Source organism: Chenopodium quinoa, unplaced genomic scaffold, assembly GCF_001683475.1.
Source record: "Chenopodium quinoa cultivar QQ74 unplaced genomic scaffold, ASM168347v1, whole genome shotgun sequence".
NCBI classification, from domain to species: Eukaryota; Viridiplantae; Streptophyta; class Magnoliopsida; order Caryophyllales; family Amaranthaceae; genus Chenopodium; species Chenopodium quinoa.
The window spans coordinates 563,074-581,175 of NW_018742817.1; the positions used below are offsets into that span (position 1 = coordinate 563,074).

An 18,102-nucleotide genomic window follows, 5' to 3' on the forward strand; every position below is an offset into this window, starting at 1 on the left:
CGCGCGAAAGCCTTACCTTTTGAAGGGTTGGCGCGAATGGATGGGACACCGCGAATTAAAAAAACTCGTTTGGTGTATTCAACATTCTCGGATGTACCCTTTGTTGCACAGAGCGTTCAATCAGGTAGATGGAGCATGAATTCCCAGAGGGTTATGTCCATATGTAGAACACATATGGGTTTCAGAAAAGTAAGAAAAACTCAATCAGGAAGTAGGATCGAGCAAACAGTGCTAAAAACTGGTCAAAATTAGAACGCATATTTCTGACTCGGTATTGGAAGAACTTGGCGCCAACGAACAGATTGGTAGAAAAAAGCTTATATGTAAAGGATAAGAAGGGGCTATTTGTAACGAGCACGAACAATCATTGTCCGTTACATGGGTTTATTTATTTATTTGTGACGGGTGATTGCCCATTATAGATAACATGTAATTCGTAATTGGCTTATGGGCACATGCTATGCAATTAGAATATGAAAGTTACATAATTCGAAACTCAAACCTAGCCATGGTGATTTAAATAATGAAATCTCATCGGAAAATAATCACACCATTGTCTTAACCATCTTCTATTCGACAACGACGTTATTTTTAGCTTCACTACTTCATTGTAAAAACTTCATTAACAACGCTTCAAATCAAAGCTTGAAGAAAAAAAAAATTGAATTTAATCTATTGTAATGAAGGAATTCACTCTATAGTGATCAACAATATGAAGTAATTTAATTAAAAGAATGATAAACGAATTCAAGAAAAAGAAAAATAAAATAGAGAGAAAAATAGAGGAGAGAGAAAATAAAAGAGAGAAAAACCAGAAATTAGGAAAGTAAAGAAGGAAAGAGAAGAGAGTATATTTTAATGGATGGTTCACATAAAACTATATGCACCATGTTGCATCCTATAATTTGCCCATGCTAGCCCGTTACAAAACGTAACTATCATGACATTTGGCTCTTACACATCGTGGTTGGCCCAATTAAAATAAAAATCCAGCATATGCTGCTAGTTAGCGCAATCATTTTATCAATTAATGAATGTAAATTATATTTTATACCAGTATAGTATATACTTCATATACAATCAGTAAAAGCTTGCATTCATTAATCCATTATTACAAAAACACTAAAACTAAAAAAAATGAGCAAAAGCAAATCTCAATTGTAATAAATCAAGTTGACTTTAAGACTAAGATTAGATTTAAATGATTTTCCGCAAAATCAGTGCTGATTGATTTACATCTTCCACCATTTTTCCGAGTTTCTGCAATCTCAATTCCGAGGATCAATTCCAAGGATGAGGATGCCTTAGGAACCTGCAACACCCACCTCGCACCTTTGCACATAGGACCACTCAATTAAATTCTTTGTTCATGGCTTTCTGAACCTGCAAAGTGCAAACAAACAGGGCTTAACAGTTAACACCATCTTTTAACTTCGAATAGATAGCTAATGAACATTTAACTTAGAATTAGCCAATATACCTAACCAAAATAGCCCAAACAATTTCGTATCTAGTTATTGCATGCACATCCGATGCTAAAATTGAATTAATTAGAAATTGACATAGGTTCATATAGTTTTCAGTCCATAGTAGAAAAGCCTACCTCATATCATTTGTAAAACTAAAAATCCAACCATAATGAATACCTACCAAGAGCTTAAGAGATAACTATGCTTGCATACATTCAAGCATAATCATCATTTTGATTTCAACATCATTGGCAAGAATTGCAATGCATTACCATTATGTCAAGGTCTACATCAAGGGCGAATCAGCCACACATCAATCATTCAATCCATGCCACCAAAGTAACAATTCCAAATTACCCGCGAAAAACCTTAAATATGTCAAAAATAATGGTCATGATATAGTGCTTAGCCATATTGTTTAGGCTTCAGAACATGAACTTATCTAAGCAATCAAAAAGAGGAAATATCCAATAGCATATGTATCAACAAACTATTACATATGATGTGCAGACTGCTTAAAAATAAATAATTAAGGAAGACAGCGCATTGATAACAGACAAAAATACTGAAAAAACCACTATATTGCTGAACATTTATCAAGAATTAACTCGAGGAACAAAGACAACAGCCCCAGCAGTTCTGGATCCAGTTGTCCAGTTGATACATGCATATCCACGGATACATACTCCACTTTAATAGAGATAATCATCAAGAGAGAGAAAAGAGGGGTTCTCATGGAGGTGTAGCACAAACGTCAATGACCAAAAACTCTCTATCCCAGGCACTAAATACATCCCCGGAATCCAGGATCACTGGATCATGAAGTGTTATTGTCAAATAGCTAAAATATCATGCAAGAAAATTATCACAACACAACAATGAACATCAAGCTAGCTATATTGTGTAAGCAGACTCAGAATTAATGACAGGATACAGAGTCAAAAGACACTAATTGGGTTTTGGTAATAGGCAAACTCAGAAATAGAGAGAGCAATAGTGTTTAACTATCCAAGAAAATGCAACTATTGAGCCTTTTGGACGGCACAGATTATTCTGGGATATACAGGTGTTTACACTTGATTACACAATGCCCAATAAGTGCTTGTATAAAACCTCAATGAGAAAAGGAAGCAAATTTAGGGCCAGACACTGATTAACCCTGAGAGAAAAAAAAAAAAAAAAAAAAAAAAAAAAAAACAGATGAATAATAAGAGCATGTCAAATAAAAAGATAAGGCTGCCCAAACTAAACATATTGGACTGCTGCAAGACTTGTTTCAAATTTATTTGACTTATTATTCTCCCTAATCTATCCACATTAGTTAACAATAGTGCATCTGTTGGCTCCATGAACTGTTACTGATGTGTTAAATAGATATTTAATTTATCAGGTTAGTTATTTATTGTGTGGATTACAAAGGATCAAAGTCATCTCACCTATGCAGCTCCTCTAAAACACAAGAAATTACTGAATCCTAGTTGTACACTTTGTTAATTGTAAACATGGATTAGATATTTAGATATTTATTATCCTGCATTTAAAAGGCTTTTCACATGCACAGCAAGGTGGCCTCCCATGAGGGTGTATGCATAAGGATGGCTCCGTGAGTTCGTGATGAAATCGAACACGACACCATGGTTTGGTGGACTTAAAATCTTAGACGTACCCGTATTGCCATAAGCATTTGGGTAGGTAAAGCATAAATCTCCATACAAAGCACTATGAGAGTGTTATTCAGAAAAAATAATAATTTAACTGTCTAGATCCGAATTATTGGCCTTCAATACTAAAGTATGTAGTAGCAATATATTCAGGCAAGTTACAACTATACAAGTATACAACAAGTTTGAGAATACCTTGACTAATGATGATTCCTGCAACATTCTGGGAAATAGCTGTCAATAGCATAGTCAATTTTAACAGACATAGCCACTCCTCATTTTACGCGTAATGGACCTGCCCATACGAAGGCGCCGAGTAGTAAGAGCCTCTAGCAACACATCCAAAGTATCTTCTATAGCTTCACCCTGTTTATCAAGACAATATGAACTGAATTGAGGAATAAGCTGCAATTCAGAAAGAAGGCCAGCAGCTGCTGCTGCTGTGCAAGTGCGATCCCATGATGGTTGGGGCCTGCACTCAAAACAGAAGGACCAGTCAGTAAAAGAAACAAGATACCCTAAGAGGTAGTTACAAGTACATCCAAAGAGTTTTCTTAGAAAAATTAAGGAAAGAATCAGAGGGCAATAATGTGGTGGTAAAAGCATAATTCAAAAGTTTACAACTTGCCTAAGTCTGTGCATTGCTGAAGCACCTGTTGCAACCGATATGCAAGTTATGTCATCCTCTCCCCACTCAAGTTTTGCTCGATCCTGGATGATTACATAGTTATTACTTCTTACATACACTTTTAAAATTAATGAAAAGATTCATAAATGATAAGCATACAGGAACCTCAAGGAACCTGTACAATGAATGAGAAAACAGATTCATCAAAATTCAAGTGTTTTTAGAACATGAACTGTTTACAACTTCAATCAATCAATCAATCAATCAATCAAAGCCTTAGTCCCATAGGTGGGGTCGGCTACATGAACCAAATTTGATAACTCCGTGTAGTCATCAACACAGATCCTCCTCCTCCATCCCTTACAATCCAACGCCTCATCCTCATGCACATCCATATACTTCATATCCTTCCTAACTCCTTCCAACCAAGTCATTTTCGGTCTCCCTCTCCCTCGGTTAACCCCTCCACAATTAAATATAAGCTAGATCATAAATACATATATTAATGCTCAAGGGCTTGGAGTTTTGATAGTGTAGCCACCTAATAATATTGCATTCATGGTGTTGGTAACAATTGCTGATCATTAGAGTAGTATTTCCCAAGTGATTACAACCATTTCAATTTGCAACAGAGAATATTTAAATTTTGATTTATCTGCGAGCAATCGACAATCCAAATCTAAATTTATTTTCAAAAGCTGCACTATATATGGACCTCTGAAACCTCCCTAATTAGGTGACAACATAGGGTCTAAATTTAATGAAGCTGATAGAATCACAATTTTATAGCTTTGATTTATGATAAACTAGCTTTATGATGAATCATACTCACTCTGTTCGATAAAGATGTTATACTCTGCGTTTTACACGGTCTCAAATGCATACTTTTGACCTTTAATATCTATCAATTTATTTAATTAGTAATAATCATGAAAAATGTACATCACAAAAGTACACATTATAACAAATTAATCAAGATCTCACATAATAATATTTGAACTTGTGAATTACAAACTTCGGACAAAGTTTTATAAGCTTGACCACATGAATAATGTTGTAGGCCTTGTACCTTCTTTATGCAACAAAGGTATACTTCCTCCGTTTCTTAATAATTGCAACACTTCCCTAAAATGGAAATGTCACAATATTTGCAACACACTATAATTAGAAGGAATTTTTTGAAAATAAAACCACAAAAAAAAAAAAAAAAAAAAAAAAAAAAAAAAAATTGATTATAAGACAAAATTCCAAACTTTTACTATAACACCACAAAAAATATCTGAAATTGGATTTTACCACCATTTAACGATTCCTTAGATGGAATCTGTTAGGGGAGCCCGCAAAAGACACGTGTCATTAGCCTATTGGTTTACAAAAAAAAAAAAAAAAAAGACCATAAACCCTAACCAGCCAGCTCCACCCCGGCACCATTTGCTACAGCTGTCGACTACCTTACCCAGCCGCCGACACCCCTGCCAACCAAAACCAGCGAAATCAGCCTTTACTCCCTTCCTCGTCCCCGAAAACATTCCCCAGCTCTGCCTAGCGGCCTCACAGCTCCAACAAAACCAACCACGAATTCTCACCATCACCGAGCAACCCCCGCAACCACCTCCGCCACTACACAAAACTGATTTTCCCCCCTTCAAACCACCGCAAATACCGATTTTGTTCGCCTCCACCACAAAATCGATAGATCTTGAGCTTCAAAGGTCGCATTCGGCCGGTTTGAAGGTGAGGGGTAATTCCAAGGGTGGTTTTCGGGGAGGGGGCGAAAGGGCTAGGTGGTTTTCGCGGGGGTGCTTCGGTGGATGGGAGTGGTTTTTTGGGGAGAGGGAAGGTGGAAGGGGACTTGCAGGAGGGCTAATGGTCGGTGGGGGTGATGGGTGGTGATTACGCGGTGAAGGGAGGGCTTCCGGCGGCAGTGGGGGTCTCCGATGGCTGGGTTAGGTTTAGGGGTTTTTCTTTTTTTTTTTTAATTTTTGTTTTTATTTTTATTTTGATTTTTATTTTTCTTTTTTTTTTAACCAATGTCAAATTAACACGTGTCCATAGTGGGTCCCTTTAACGAATTTCATCCAAAAATCCATTAGATGGTGGTAAAATCCAATTTTTTGGATTTTTTTGTGGTGTTATAATAAAAGTTTGAAATTTTGTGGAGTTATAATCAAAATTCTATGTTTTTAGTGGTGTTATATTTCTAAAAAATTCCTAATTAGAAAGTTATTTTGGCAAAAAGTTGTACTATTTTCCTTATTTAAAGCACATGACCTATTGGCCCAATAAACTATACTCCTTACAACCCCTCACCCCATTTTAAAGTGTTTTAAATCATAAGAACTCTACTTTTCTAAACTACCGTGAAAAAGTGTGCATTGCAACTATACGAAGGAGATATTAAATTCAGTAACACGAAAAATGCTTAGGATCTTGGAGTATAGTTTTCTTTCCCACAATTATGGTGCTGGGGTGTCAAATGTCTAATGAAAACAACTTCTTTCGTATTTGCAGTTGTAAAGCTATTTAGGAGGTCAGGTGTCTACTTGTCATCGCTAGGTCAAGGGTAAAAATAATCTTTTAATGAAACTGAAGCCAAGCAAAGATGCATACAAGAGACCTTTCAAGACCCTTAAAGCCAAGTAAAGCTGCATACAAGAGACCTTTCAAGACCCTGCTAGTATACTGGGAACAAACTTTTTTACCCTGCTAGGTTGTGTATGCCCAACAGGCAACAACACCCTTAGGTATTGAAGTCTCGTCAAAGGCATCCCGGTGATAACTTTAATATTGATAAATTAGGTATTTAGGCTACAATTTAGTATAGGAATAATTGACAATAACGATCCTACGTTTCCTCTATCATCTCTAAACACTCCCATCTTTTGATTAATTAAAAATAATCCAATATAAAGTGTGGTCCACATACAAAGCCCAAGATGGTTCCTTAACAAAAACAATGGGTATGGATGGAGTAACTCTTGTGCTTATAAAGTGGTTCATCATCTCTTCTTTATCCAATGTGAGACAACTCAGAATTACATACATATGGGTTCTACACTCTCATCTAACTTGTGAGTGTCCTTAAAATCCAGAGCTAAGTGGAAAGGTAATCACAAACATTTCTCTTAGGAGCTAGACATCCCGTGAAGTGTATCCTTAATTCCTTATCTAGTTGCATCAAAGACCCAGTTTCGAAGAGACCCACAAATTGGGCTCTAATACCATAATAACACATAGAGTTCAAAATCTTCTCATATTGGTCAGTAACTCGGTGATTTTTGATCCATCTCTGTGTTCTCGCTCTCTTTCTAGATTGTTGCCCATATATGTCAGCCATTACCAACACGACAAGTATGTCATCATGTCCCAACACCGCCATGGCCCATTGCTATTTCAATCCAAATCAATTTATATTTTACAACACTGTTTTCTAGCTTCTGCTTTTGCCTTGTTTAATCTACCACTTCCCCTTTTATTAACAGGGGGCATGTGCTCCAATCGTCTAATTGAACTTAAAGATGAAGAATTTAGAAATATTGTTGTTATAATAACTTCATGATTGTTGGCAGCTAAAATCAATAAAACCCTCGGTCTTCTCATTAAAAATGGAATAATATTATATCTGGGTTGCCATGGGCATGTATATTGGGTAGCTACTGCTTTCAGAGTTCTTATTATCTCCTTTTTTATTATTCACATCCATTTCAAACTTAGGCAATATGACTTGCACGTAAGAAAAAATGCATTGATGAGTATTCACTCATCACACTTACACCTTCTTTTATGACTTGCACATAAGAAAATGTAGTCATGTGGGATCTTATTTGATTTGTTTCAATACATAGACTATAGATCATAATTACCTGATTCTTATGATTTATAAAAATGCATAACTTAAGTTATAAATGGTTAAACATGTGTCTCAGCAAGTGTGAAAAGTAAAAATTGCAAATAAAACACTAGAGGAAATATTTTTAATTTGGTCTTGGAAACCAACAGAAATATACCCAACATTCATCCAATCACAAAACTTTCAGCACATTTAGAGACAAGATAGACCATTTTGAAAACAACAATATGTTATACTTCTTTAGGGGAAAGACGAAGCTCATAGGTAAAGGAGAAACTTCTTCATATCAAAACAACCAACCGTCACAATAGTTGGTTTGTCTTCTTGAATTAAAGGACATTCAACAATGAATAATTTATTCCCTTAATGAATGAAAATGAGTAACAAAGACGGGGCTACCTTTAAACGCTTGAACATTGCCGTAGAATTGCTCCATGTTCCATCTATAAGAATGAAATTCAAGATATTATCTCCACTTGTCTGTGGAGCAGCAAAAATATGGACATAAAATTAGGGTGGTAGATTCAAATGAAAAAGAGAAATCCACAAAATATATATATACTTCCTCCATTCCAAATTAGATGATACAGTTTGACTTTGTGCACTATTCACAGTATATATAAAAATAAAATAAAAAATAAAAAAATGAAATACTATGAATGAGCATTTTGTTGTGATTTAAGAACCTTACACTGTAGAATATAATGCTAAAATTTAGGAATTTGTATCCCTACCCATCTAATGTTTCCCACTTTTATCAAGTTACCACCTTATGAAATTTATTATTTATTTTACCACCTTTTATTTGCATAAACCCCATATATTACCACCTTGTAATGAAAACTGTTAAAAATATTCTGTTTTTTGGACCCAGTTATGGTCCTATAACTTCTTTATTCCCTCTTCCTTAAAAATTCAACTTAAAAAAAAATAAATATACATAAACAAAAATGAATTTTTTCTTATTTAGCTTAGATGGATAAAGGGTTGGGATAACAAGGATCTACAGAGAGGATGGGGGAGACCAAAGATGACTTGGATGGAAGGAGTTCAAAAGGACATGGCGAGGATGGGTATACAATCTTATATGGCTTTAGATGGGAATAAATGGAGAAGAAGGGTAACTGTGGAAGTCGTTGACCCCATCTTTTTGGGATTAAGCCTTTGATTATCATGATGATGATGATGATGACAAATGATATTTTCATAACGAAGTCAATTACAAGGTGGTGTTTGTTAGGTCTATACATTCATAAGGTGGTAAATAATTAAAAGTTTTCATAGGGTGGTAAGTTGAAAAGGTGGAAACATTAGGTGGTTAAGCCTTAAGGACAGACTTTCCAATTAAAAAAAATAAAAAAAAAAAAGTTTACTCCTCTTGTTCTTTACACACTACTTACAGTGAAATGGAGAAACCTTGACAATAAATTCTCACAGATATATAAGAAATAACAAAGAGGTTTGAGAACATTATTTAATTTTTTTGGGGTAAAAAAACTATTATTGAGTGAATGATAACAGGTCGGATTGGAATAGATTATGCACCATAATCTAACACCGACTTGACTGGCAGTTGATGTTCAATTTTGTATGAATCCAACATTAGACTCCCCTCACCAAGGTATGATTCTACCCCCTTAATTCGAACATCACTCCTCCCCTCCCTATAAAGATCTATAATGTGTACCAAATAACAATCCATCATTTGACACCATTTACAATAGATGTTTAGCAATACATGAAGATATTAAAGCATAAATATGCATAAGTACCTTGTCCAAATTGCTATCCTCGATACTCGGTGTATCACATAAGAAGTAATCCTTTACGGACTTGGGAATTCCAGGCTTACTAGGATAAAGGCACCACACCATGTTTTTTCCTGAATATTTAAAGGTAGATCGTCAAGATTGAACGCTCAGAGTGATCTCATAACTAGAAAAAGCACATGAAATGAAATCCACTGAATACCACCATATCAAAAACAAAGGGCAACAAAGAAGCATTAACAGAACTGAGGTCAAGTACTGGAGAACTAGATTCCAGAAACGCAACTTAGGCTCAAAGCAAACTTTTAAAGGGAATTGTGTCCCTTAGCTCACCAACACTAAGGCTATCTCTACCCTGATTTCCTCATCACGTTGCCAATTCAAAATACATTGCCATGGTCCTAACTAAAGTCCACCAATTTTCAAAGGGGTAATAAACTAGCAATCTAGCAGATAGCAAATCACGCAACCAAAATTTAAACTTTCATTTATAGTTGCATGGATGAAATATGATGCATATACAAAGATAACACAGCACAAAAGTTACAAAATGAGAGAATGCAGTAGCAATATTGATAGTAGCTTTAAATTTTGAGCTCCAATACAATTATTTATCATTTTATTGTTATCAGCTCAACTGCTCAATAACCTGACTAAAACAAAACCTAATAGGCTAGAACAATTTCCACAAACCAAACTTTAACAAAACAGGCAACAGTCAACAGTCAAGTTTCCTTTTCGAATATTACACCCAATTTAGATTATTAATAGCTAGTCATTTTGCATTATCAACAAAAGATTACAAAGCGAGTTACAATATCAATATAACAATTAACTAAGCTATTGCATAAACGTAACAACACATTATAAATAAACAAAGAAAGTAGGTCAAAGGTCATTATAGTACAGCAAGCCTAATCCAAATCATAATGAATGGGACTATGGAAGCCATTTGCTACTAATTGAGTTCCTAGCTACCACTTGGAGGTTGAAGCTAAACTGCAGGGTGGAGAGAACGGAAAGATATTACTTCTTAATCCAGTCCCATTACTCGTGACAAGGATCAGCTGGAAGATATGTGAAGATTTAAGCGACAAAAAAGCAAAACGTACAAGTAAAATAAAAGATATGGAATTGGCTATTCTAAATATGGCATGTTGGAAGTGAACAAGCTATATGAGAAGCATGAAGTTGGTTCCACGTAATTTATAAATTCGTTTGCAGCAAGTGCAATTGGAAGCACAGGAGGCATAAACAACATAGGAAACAATTTTACAGAGTTACAGACACAATAAATATGAGACAATATATCTGGGTGGGGCACCAAACTAATACAACACTAGAAAAGTCAAAAACCAATCATTATGTTACAAAGATGAACAAATTACCCTAGAAGATGCCATTAAAATCAAACCTGCTTTCTTAAATTCATTCCACATTATGTCTTCATGTTCAGCAATACCATAGAGGCATAATGTTGCTGCCTGCACACCAAACACTTGCCATAACACCTTTCCTGTGTTGTTTTGCCGCAAAAAATCCTAGAAAAATAAGACAAAAGGCAACTAATCATAGATATATGCCATCTGCTATTGCAAAGTTACTGAGGCATGTTCATAAAATGCAACAAAAAAAAAACAAACCTTAGGATGCATGTACAACCAAAATCGTATTCCATACCAAAGTGGGCTAGGTTTGACTTTCAAGCACATGCAATCTTCTTCATATGGAAGCCAACACTGGAAGCAGGATAGACATGAACTGATTAGATATTACCAAAAAGGATTACCTAAAATTACTTATACCAGAAAAAATACAGAGGCAGACCCAAAGAGAGTATCTAATAAGTACAAACCAGCATTCAAAAATTACAATAAATGCTAATAAGTTACAGAAATCAAGTACCTTCTGACAAAGGTATCCTCGACTGCCAAGTAAACGACAAGCTATCTGTCGTGCTGAGAAAAACTGAAGCTTCATTTCTGAATCACTCAATGCCTTATAGGCTGCTCTATGCTTCTTATCCTCTTTAATTTTGAATTCACCCTGAAACATACATGGATGATGATGTGGATCAAGAGGGAAATTCTTTTGAAGAGCCAATCATATTGGTTTTAAGGCCAATAGGGTTTGAGCTTGGAGTAAAGAATCAAGAATGGTTAACATGCGCAGCCATTGAAGAAGAAGTCAAGGTCCAGTTGGGTTCCGACGACGGCAGCGGCGGCGACGCGCCGATCTGGGTGCCACGCGCCGGCTCCCTAGCTCCGGCCTGAGTCCAGCTACACGGCGGTGGGGCGCGTGTCGATGATGGCGGCGCGTGAGGTGGTGGTTCGGCGGCAGTACGAAAAGAAAGATTTTCCTAACTTAGTTTTTTCTAGAGTTTTTGCTTGCAAGTTTTTACCTTTCACTTGAAAGGGTTTTTCTTGGTTTAAGCAATTAGGAATCTTCTTAATTTCTGTTAATTTAGTTTTAAATAATTTCTAAGTCAATTAGGAATTGTTTTAAGAAGTTTTAGGTTAATTAGAACTAGTCTTATTACTAGTTTCCTAGTTCCATTAGAATTGGTTCTCCTATTCTATCTAGGATACTTGGGGATCAAGGCTAGGGTTTTTTCCTAGTTCGAATAGACTTAGGAATAGTTAGTTTTAGTCTATAAATAATGTAATTTTCGTGATTTTTCAGAACATTCGAAAATCATTAAAATTCAAGTTAATTGTTTGTTTTGCTTAATTGCTTACAAATTCTTTTGCTAGTTTTCAATTCAAGGAGTTGTTTTGATAATTAGAACGTTCAATTCTTAGTTCTAGGAGTAGTCTAAGTTTTGTTCATCAAAGTACTTAGTTCCAGGAGTGGTCTAGGTAATTTGAGAGGCGTTGAATTCGTTCCAGGAGTGGTCGTTTTCAAAGTCATATCCGGTTCGTTATTCTTAAGTTGTTCGATTTTCTTAGGAAATTCGAAGGGCTTGTGTTACTTGTGTGATTTTAGATTCTTTATTAAGTTAAGGGGTTTAAATCCACATCAAATTGGTATCAGAGCTTGTGTGATACCACATCAAATTGGTATCAGATTTCAGGGGTTTTTGATCGTTCAACAATTCGTTCATCAAATCGCACTTGTTCTCGGATAACCAGTTTTTCTGTCAACTTCAGAAGGCTCGTTCTCCTTCGTTACAAAGTCTTTTCAGGTGATTCTTTTTTTGATTTTGGGTGAAATTTTGTCTACTTTCTGCCTGTGAAATTTCGGAATTTTTCGAGTTCGTGTGCTATTAAACTGGACTGTTTTCCGCAACTGTGTCAGTTTTGGTCCGATTTAATACTTACTGCTCTTTGTGTGCGATTTTCTTCCAAGTTGTGTTGCGATTTTTGAGGGTTATTCCTGTGTGTTTTGGGGTCTTTTAAGTCTGTTTTTGTCTTATAATTATGGAGGAAGCTTTGAGCAAATCTATGGATGAATTTGCAAAGTTACTTCAAGGTCATAAAAAGAAGAAAAAACATGAAGATGATAACGTAGATTTTGGCTTTGGTAACAAACATATGCTTATGGAGCGACTGAATTTACATGAAGAAATTATTTTTCAAGGTCAACAAGATAGTTTGTTTCATACTCGATGCAAAGTTGTTGATAGAACTTGTAGGGTGATCATTGATAGTGGTTCGTGTACCAATGTAGCGTCTACAGAGATGGTTACTAAACTCCAACTTCCTACAAGAGATCATGAAAAACCATATAAGTTGGGTTGGCTAGATAATTCTATGGGTTTTCATGTAGAACAACAAGCTTTGGTGAATTTCTCCATTGGCAATTACAAGGAAGAATTATGGTGCGATGTGATTCCTATGAGTGCTTGTCACGTTCTTTTAGGAAGACCATGGCAATTTGATCGACATGTTAAACATGATGGTGTGGCCAACACATATTCGGTCAAGGTGGGAAACAAGAGGTTCAAACTTATTCCTTTAACTATTATTCCATGCCGCGTTAAAGTTAAAGAGATGGAGGAAGATTGTCAAAAGGATAAGGAAGAGGAACATGTAGGTGCTAAAGAGCTCGAAGAAAAGGTGAGTGAAACAATTGATGTTCCAATTGTGTGTGACGTTGTTCAAGATCAGATTATTCATAATGATCTACCAATGGTGGTGTCGGAAAAGGTTTTTGATACTATTGAGGAGCCATTCGTGAATCAAGATAATAATTTAATGGTTTCTTTAGAAGTGGTGGATTCATTAGGCATGCATAAAGAGAAGAAATTGTTAGTCATACATGAGAAAAATATCATGAAGCCTAAAGTGTTCTTATGGTCAACTTCGAAGACCAAGGACCAAATTGAGAATTGGTTGTTTCTAAAATATTGCCTTGCTCGTGGTGATGTTGTTACATTGCTTAAAATTGCTAGCATTGATGTAATAGTTCTTTTGGCTTGTATTCGTCGAATTTGGATGGTTTCATGGAATTGTTCTCCTTACATGGATGATGCGAATTTGAGGACAAATTCTTTTGAAGAGGGGGAGAATGATGTGGATCAAGAGGGAAATTCTTTTGAAGAGCCAATCATATTGGTTTTAAGGCCAATAGGGTTTGAGCTTGGAGTAAAGAATCAAGAATGGTTAACATGCGCAGCCATTGAAGAAGAAGTCAAGGTCCAGTTGGGTTCCGACGACGGCAGCGGCGGCGACGCGCCGATCTGGGTGCCACGCGCCGGCTCCCTAGCTCCGGCCTGAGTCCAGCTACACGGCGGTGGGGCGCGTGTCGATGATGGCGGCGCGTGAGGTGGTGGTTCGGCGGCAGTACGAAAAGAAAGATTTTCCTAACTTAGTTTTTTCTAGAGTTTTTGCTTGCAAGTTTTTACCTTTCACTTGAAAGGGTTTTTCTTGGTTTAAGCAATTAGGAATCTTCTTAATTTCTGTTAATTTAGTTTTAAATAATTTCTAAGTCAATTAGGAATTGTTTTAAGAAGTTTTAGGTTAATTAGAACTAGTCTTATTACTAGTTTCCTAGTTCCATTAGAATTGGTTCTCCTATTCTATCTAGGATACTTGGGGATCAAGGCTAGGGTTTTTTCCTAGTTCGAATAGACTTAGGAATAGTTAGTTTTAGTCTATAAATAATGTAATTTTCGTGATTTTTCAGAACATTCGAAAATCATTAAAATTCAAGTTAATTGTTTGTTTTGCTTAATTGCTTACAAATTCTTTTGCTAGTTTTCAATTCAAGGAGTTGTTTTGATAATTAGAACGTTCAATTCTTAGTTCTAGGAGTAGTCTAAGTTTTGTTCATCAAAGTACTTAGTTCCAGGAGTGGTCTAGGTAATTTGAGAGGCGTTGAATTCGTTCCAGGAGTGGTCGTTTTCAAAGTCATATCCGGTTCGTTATTCTTAAGTTGTTCGATTTTCTTAGGAAATTCGAAGGGCTTGTGTTACTTGTGTGATTTTAGATTCTTTATTAAGTTAAGGGGTTTAAATCCACATCAGATGAATAACTCAATAAACCCAAAAATCAAACATAACACAACCCTCCTTTGTCTCTATCATGATTAGTGCGAAAAAGGTAGGAATGGTCAACAATCTATTTTTCACACCAATGATTTATGTAACAATTATTTTATTGACGTAATTGCAATGTATTTAATGTGTTGCCTTGTTAAGGTCAAACCAAAACATTTATTATTTGTAATTTTCTTATACAATGCTGAAGCAAATTTTGAGAGCAATATACTGATGGCGGGTAAAGTAGTGTTGTAAAAAATAAATAACTGAATACCAAAGTAATTAAGCTCTGAGCCTCTGAATAGTAAGGGAAGGTACTAGTCAAGAATGTTTACATCATTAGGAAAGGGATACTTGTGACATAATGTCATTGGTATAGCAATGCTCTTTTTGATGTTGTTCCTCTAAAATCTATCTTAATGATTCAAATTTTAAAGTTACAAACAAAACCAGAATGTAGAACAAATCCTAGATGTGGCTCAAAAACAAAGCTAAAGACCTCTACTTTGGATTAGAATCAAATTTATTTTACTGAAATGCCATCCACACAGGATCAAAAGCACCTTAATAGAAATCACTTTTTAAAGGAAGAAAACAAACCCACGATTACTAGTATAAAATGAAAAATTGTATGCCTTAGATGGTAAAGAGAAATTAGGATTTATGATGCACTTTGAAATTAAGGATTGAATCACTATAAGAGCAATCGAAGTCTTCAAACTTTCTACCTTTTTCAATAAGATAAAAGCTAAACAAGAAACAAATTAAGACAGCTACATGAAGTAGCTATTCTGGTCACACTAGTTGGTGAATTGACTTTGTGATAAACCAAATTATCAAATCTAAAAAATCTACAACCACTTTGGGCTAGCATGAACCATATATCTAGGAATGGCAATGAGTTGGACTTGGGTTAGAATCAACAAATTACATATCATATTCGGAATTAACTTCACATATCAGGATCAGGCTCCAGTTAGATGTGCCAAATAAAGTTTTAGAACTAATGACACTACAACATTTACTTAATTTGTATAGAGAAAACAGAAGCATCATAAATTAATTGATGACTTAATAGTAGTAGTTGGATTCAACATTCATGGGATTCAATTCAGACTTCGCTTTTTCAGCTACTAGGAAAAATAATTCAACGTAACCTAAAAATATTTTAGAATGAAATACAATAGTTAAATTACACAAAGTGCCCAGAAGATGAAACCATACTCCCGAGTAGAAAATACTACAACACCTCAAATTCACCAAATTAATGCCACAACCTTCAATTTCTATTTTCAATTGACTTCACAATCATAAATCTCGACTCTTATCAAGTTATCGTATGCAAGGACGATTTAGGCTTTATCCTAGTTTCTTTCATAATCAACAAAATTGTCACTACCCAAAACTCCAAATTAGTCAATCAGGCTCACCCAACACACCCCACCCCTTTTCTCCCACACCCATGTCCATTATTCTACCCCCACCAAAAAATAAAATAGGGATTTTTCCCCCACCATTCAAATTGACCAAACAATTACGAAACAAATTGAAAATCCAATTACAGAACAAATTGAAAACCCAACTACAGAACAAATTGAGCAAACAATTACATAAAAAGACATTAAATTTTCATAATCCTCACCCAATTAAATACATAATTACCACAACATATAATAATGAAATAGGAATCTGAAAAATTCAGAAAAAACACAAGAAATGAGAAAGAATGAAAGAATAACGTACAGTGAGTCTACCACCATTGCCACCAAAATTCATCTGAACATCAGTCTCTGTTTCCAAAGCCTTCAAGTAATGAATGGCATCAATGACAGAAGCAGGAACAGGGGAATTAGTGCCCCAATTCTGCCACTCTTGCAATGTGAGGATCCCATCAATGGGGTCTCTTGTTGAAGGTGGAAGAGAGAGTGACCTTGTAGTTGATGACCTTGAGAAGGAAAAGATAATGGAGGTTTGGCTTTTGGTTCTACTAAGAGTTCTACTAGTGATTCTGTGAGAAGGGTTCATTGGAATCATAATCAGGGTTTTGAAGGTGGAAAAAGCAGAGGAGAATGAGAAGGAGAAGAAGGGAAGACTGCATTTTTGTGACAAGGGTCTGGTTTGTGACCACATTGGCTAGGCTAGGGTTTGGCTTGTGTTTTGTTTTCTCACTAGGGACGTACTCTCTTCGAATCCTAAAGGTAAAAATAAGGGTCGACGTGGTGGCGTGGGTGACACCGATGCTGTGATTGGTAATAGTTCACTTGGTTGTTTTAGAAGTGGTGTATAGACTAAAGTTAATGGGAAAATTTTAAGTAATAGCAAGGATGTTTCTTTGATTGAAAAGAGAGCTCTTTCCCAAAATAATGTCAAGAAAAACCTCAATTCCCAAATTACAGCCACTTCTTTACATTTTCCCAATCTACCGTCCACGTAAGCATTGGGTAAAAAAACCGGGTTTTTTTTTTTCCGATCCAGGGAAAACCGCTACTTCAAGTAGCGGTTTCTAAAAACAAAACCGCTACTTCAAGTAGCGGTTTTTGTTGTGAATTGTTTTCACTTAATAAACCGCCACTTGAAGTAGCGGTTTTTATTGAGTATACCGCTACTTCAAGTAGCGGTTTTCTTCAATACATCGCTACTTGAAGTAGCGGTTTTGTAAAAAAACTGGTCAAAAAAAATTCCAACTGAACCGGTGACGTGGACGGTAAAGTGGGAATATATAAAAGAGTGGCTGCATTTAGGGAATTACGCGAATTCCTAACCTTGTTTAGGGAAAGCGCTCTTGAAAAGATGGTTTGATAATTTTTTATGGCAATATTTATCATTCCACAAAAATAAATCGAATCGCATGTGTGACGTTTTGATATGAGCTTGCTGGTCAAATTGGTCTGATAAAACTTTACTTGCAAGTTACAATACTAGGGTGAAAAATACTAAAACTCCCCTCAATGTACATACGATATTAGGGGACGTAGGTTTAGATGGGGTAAAAGGAATGAAATCAAGAGAGGGAAAGGATGAGAAAGGAAAGTGATGCCCTTTGATGTATTGTGTGATTTATGTCATTGAGTGGTACGTAGCATCTATTTGATGAATCGCTAAATCCCGCCTACGTTATTTATCAAACAGCCAACATTTCATGTAAACGAACATCAATATGCTTACTAAACCACACTTAGCGTTCTCTCTCTTAAGACATCAAACCACCACCACTAGTCACGCCACTATAGTGATCACCACCGC

General features: G+C 35.8%; 1 protein-coding gene across 1 annotated transcript; it reads right to left on the bottom strand.

Annotated features, from left to right (window-relative positions):
* Window positions 1-453: 453 nt before the first annotated feature.
* On the bottom strand, window positions 454-17,114 carry LOC110725916. Its single transcript, XM_021905381.1, has 9 exons — window positions 16,603-17,114; window positions 11,283-11,423; window positions 11,021-11,116; window positions 10,792-10,918; window positions 9,381-9,490; window positions 8,008-8,088; window positions 3,759-3,841; window positions 3,326-3,602; window positions 454-1,383 (listed from the first exon to the last, which is right to left on the bottom strand). Exons 1-8 carry the CDS (start codon window positions 16,987-16,989, stop codon window positions 3,386-3,388), a joined length of 1,242 nt encoding a protein of 413 aa, XP_021761073.1. The 5' UTR covers window positions 16,990-17,114; the 3' UTR covers window positions 454-1,383; window positions 3,326-3,385.
* Between the last annotated feature and the right edge of the window lie 988 nt (window positions 17,115-18,102).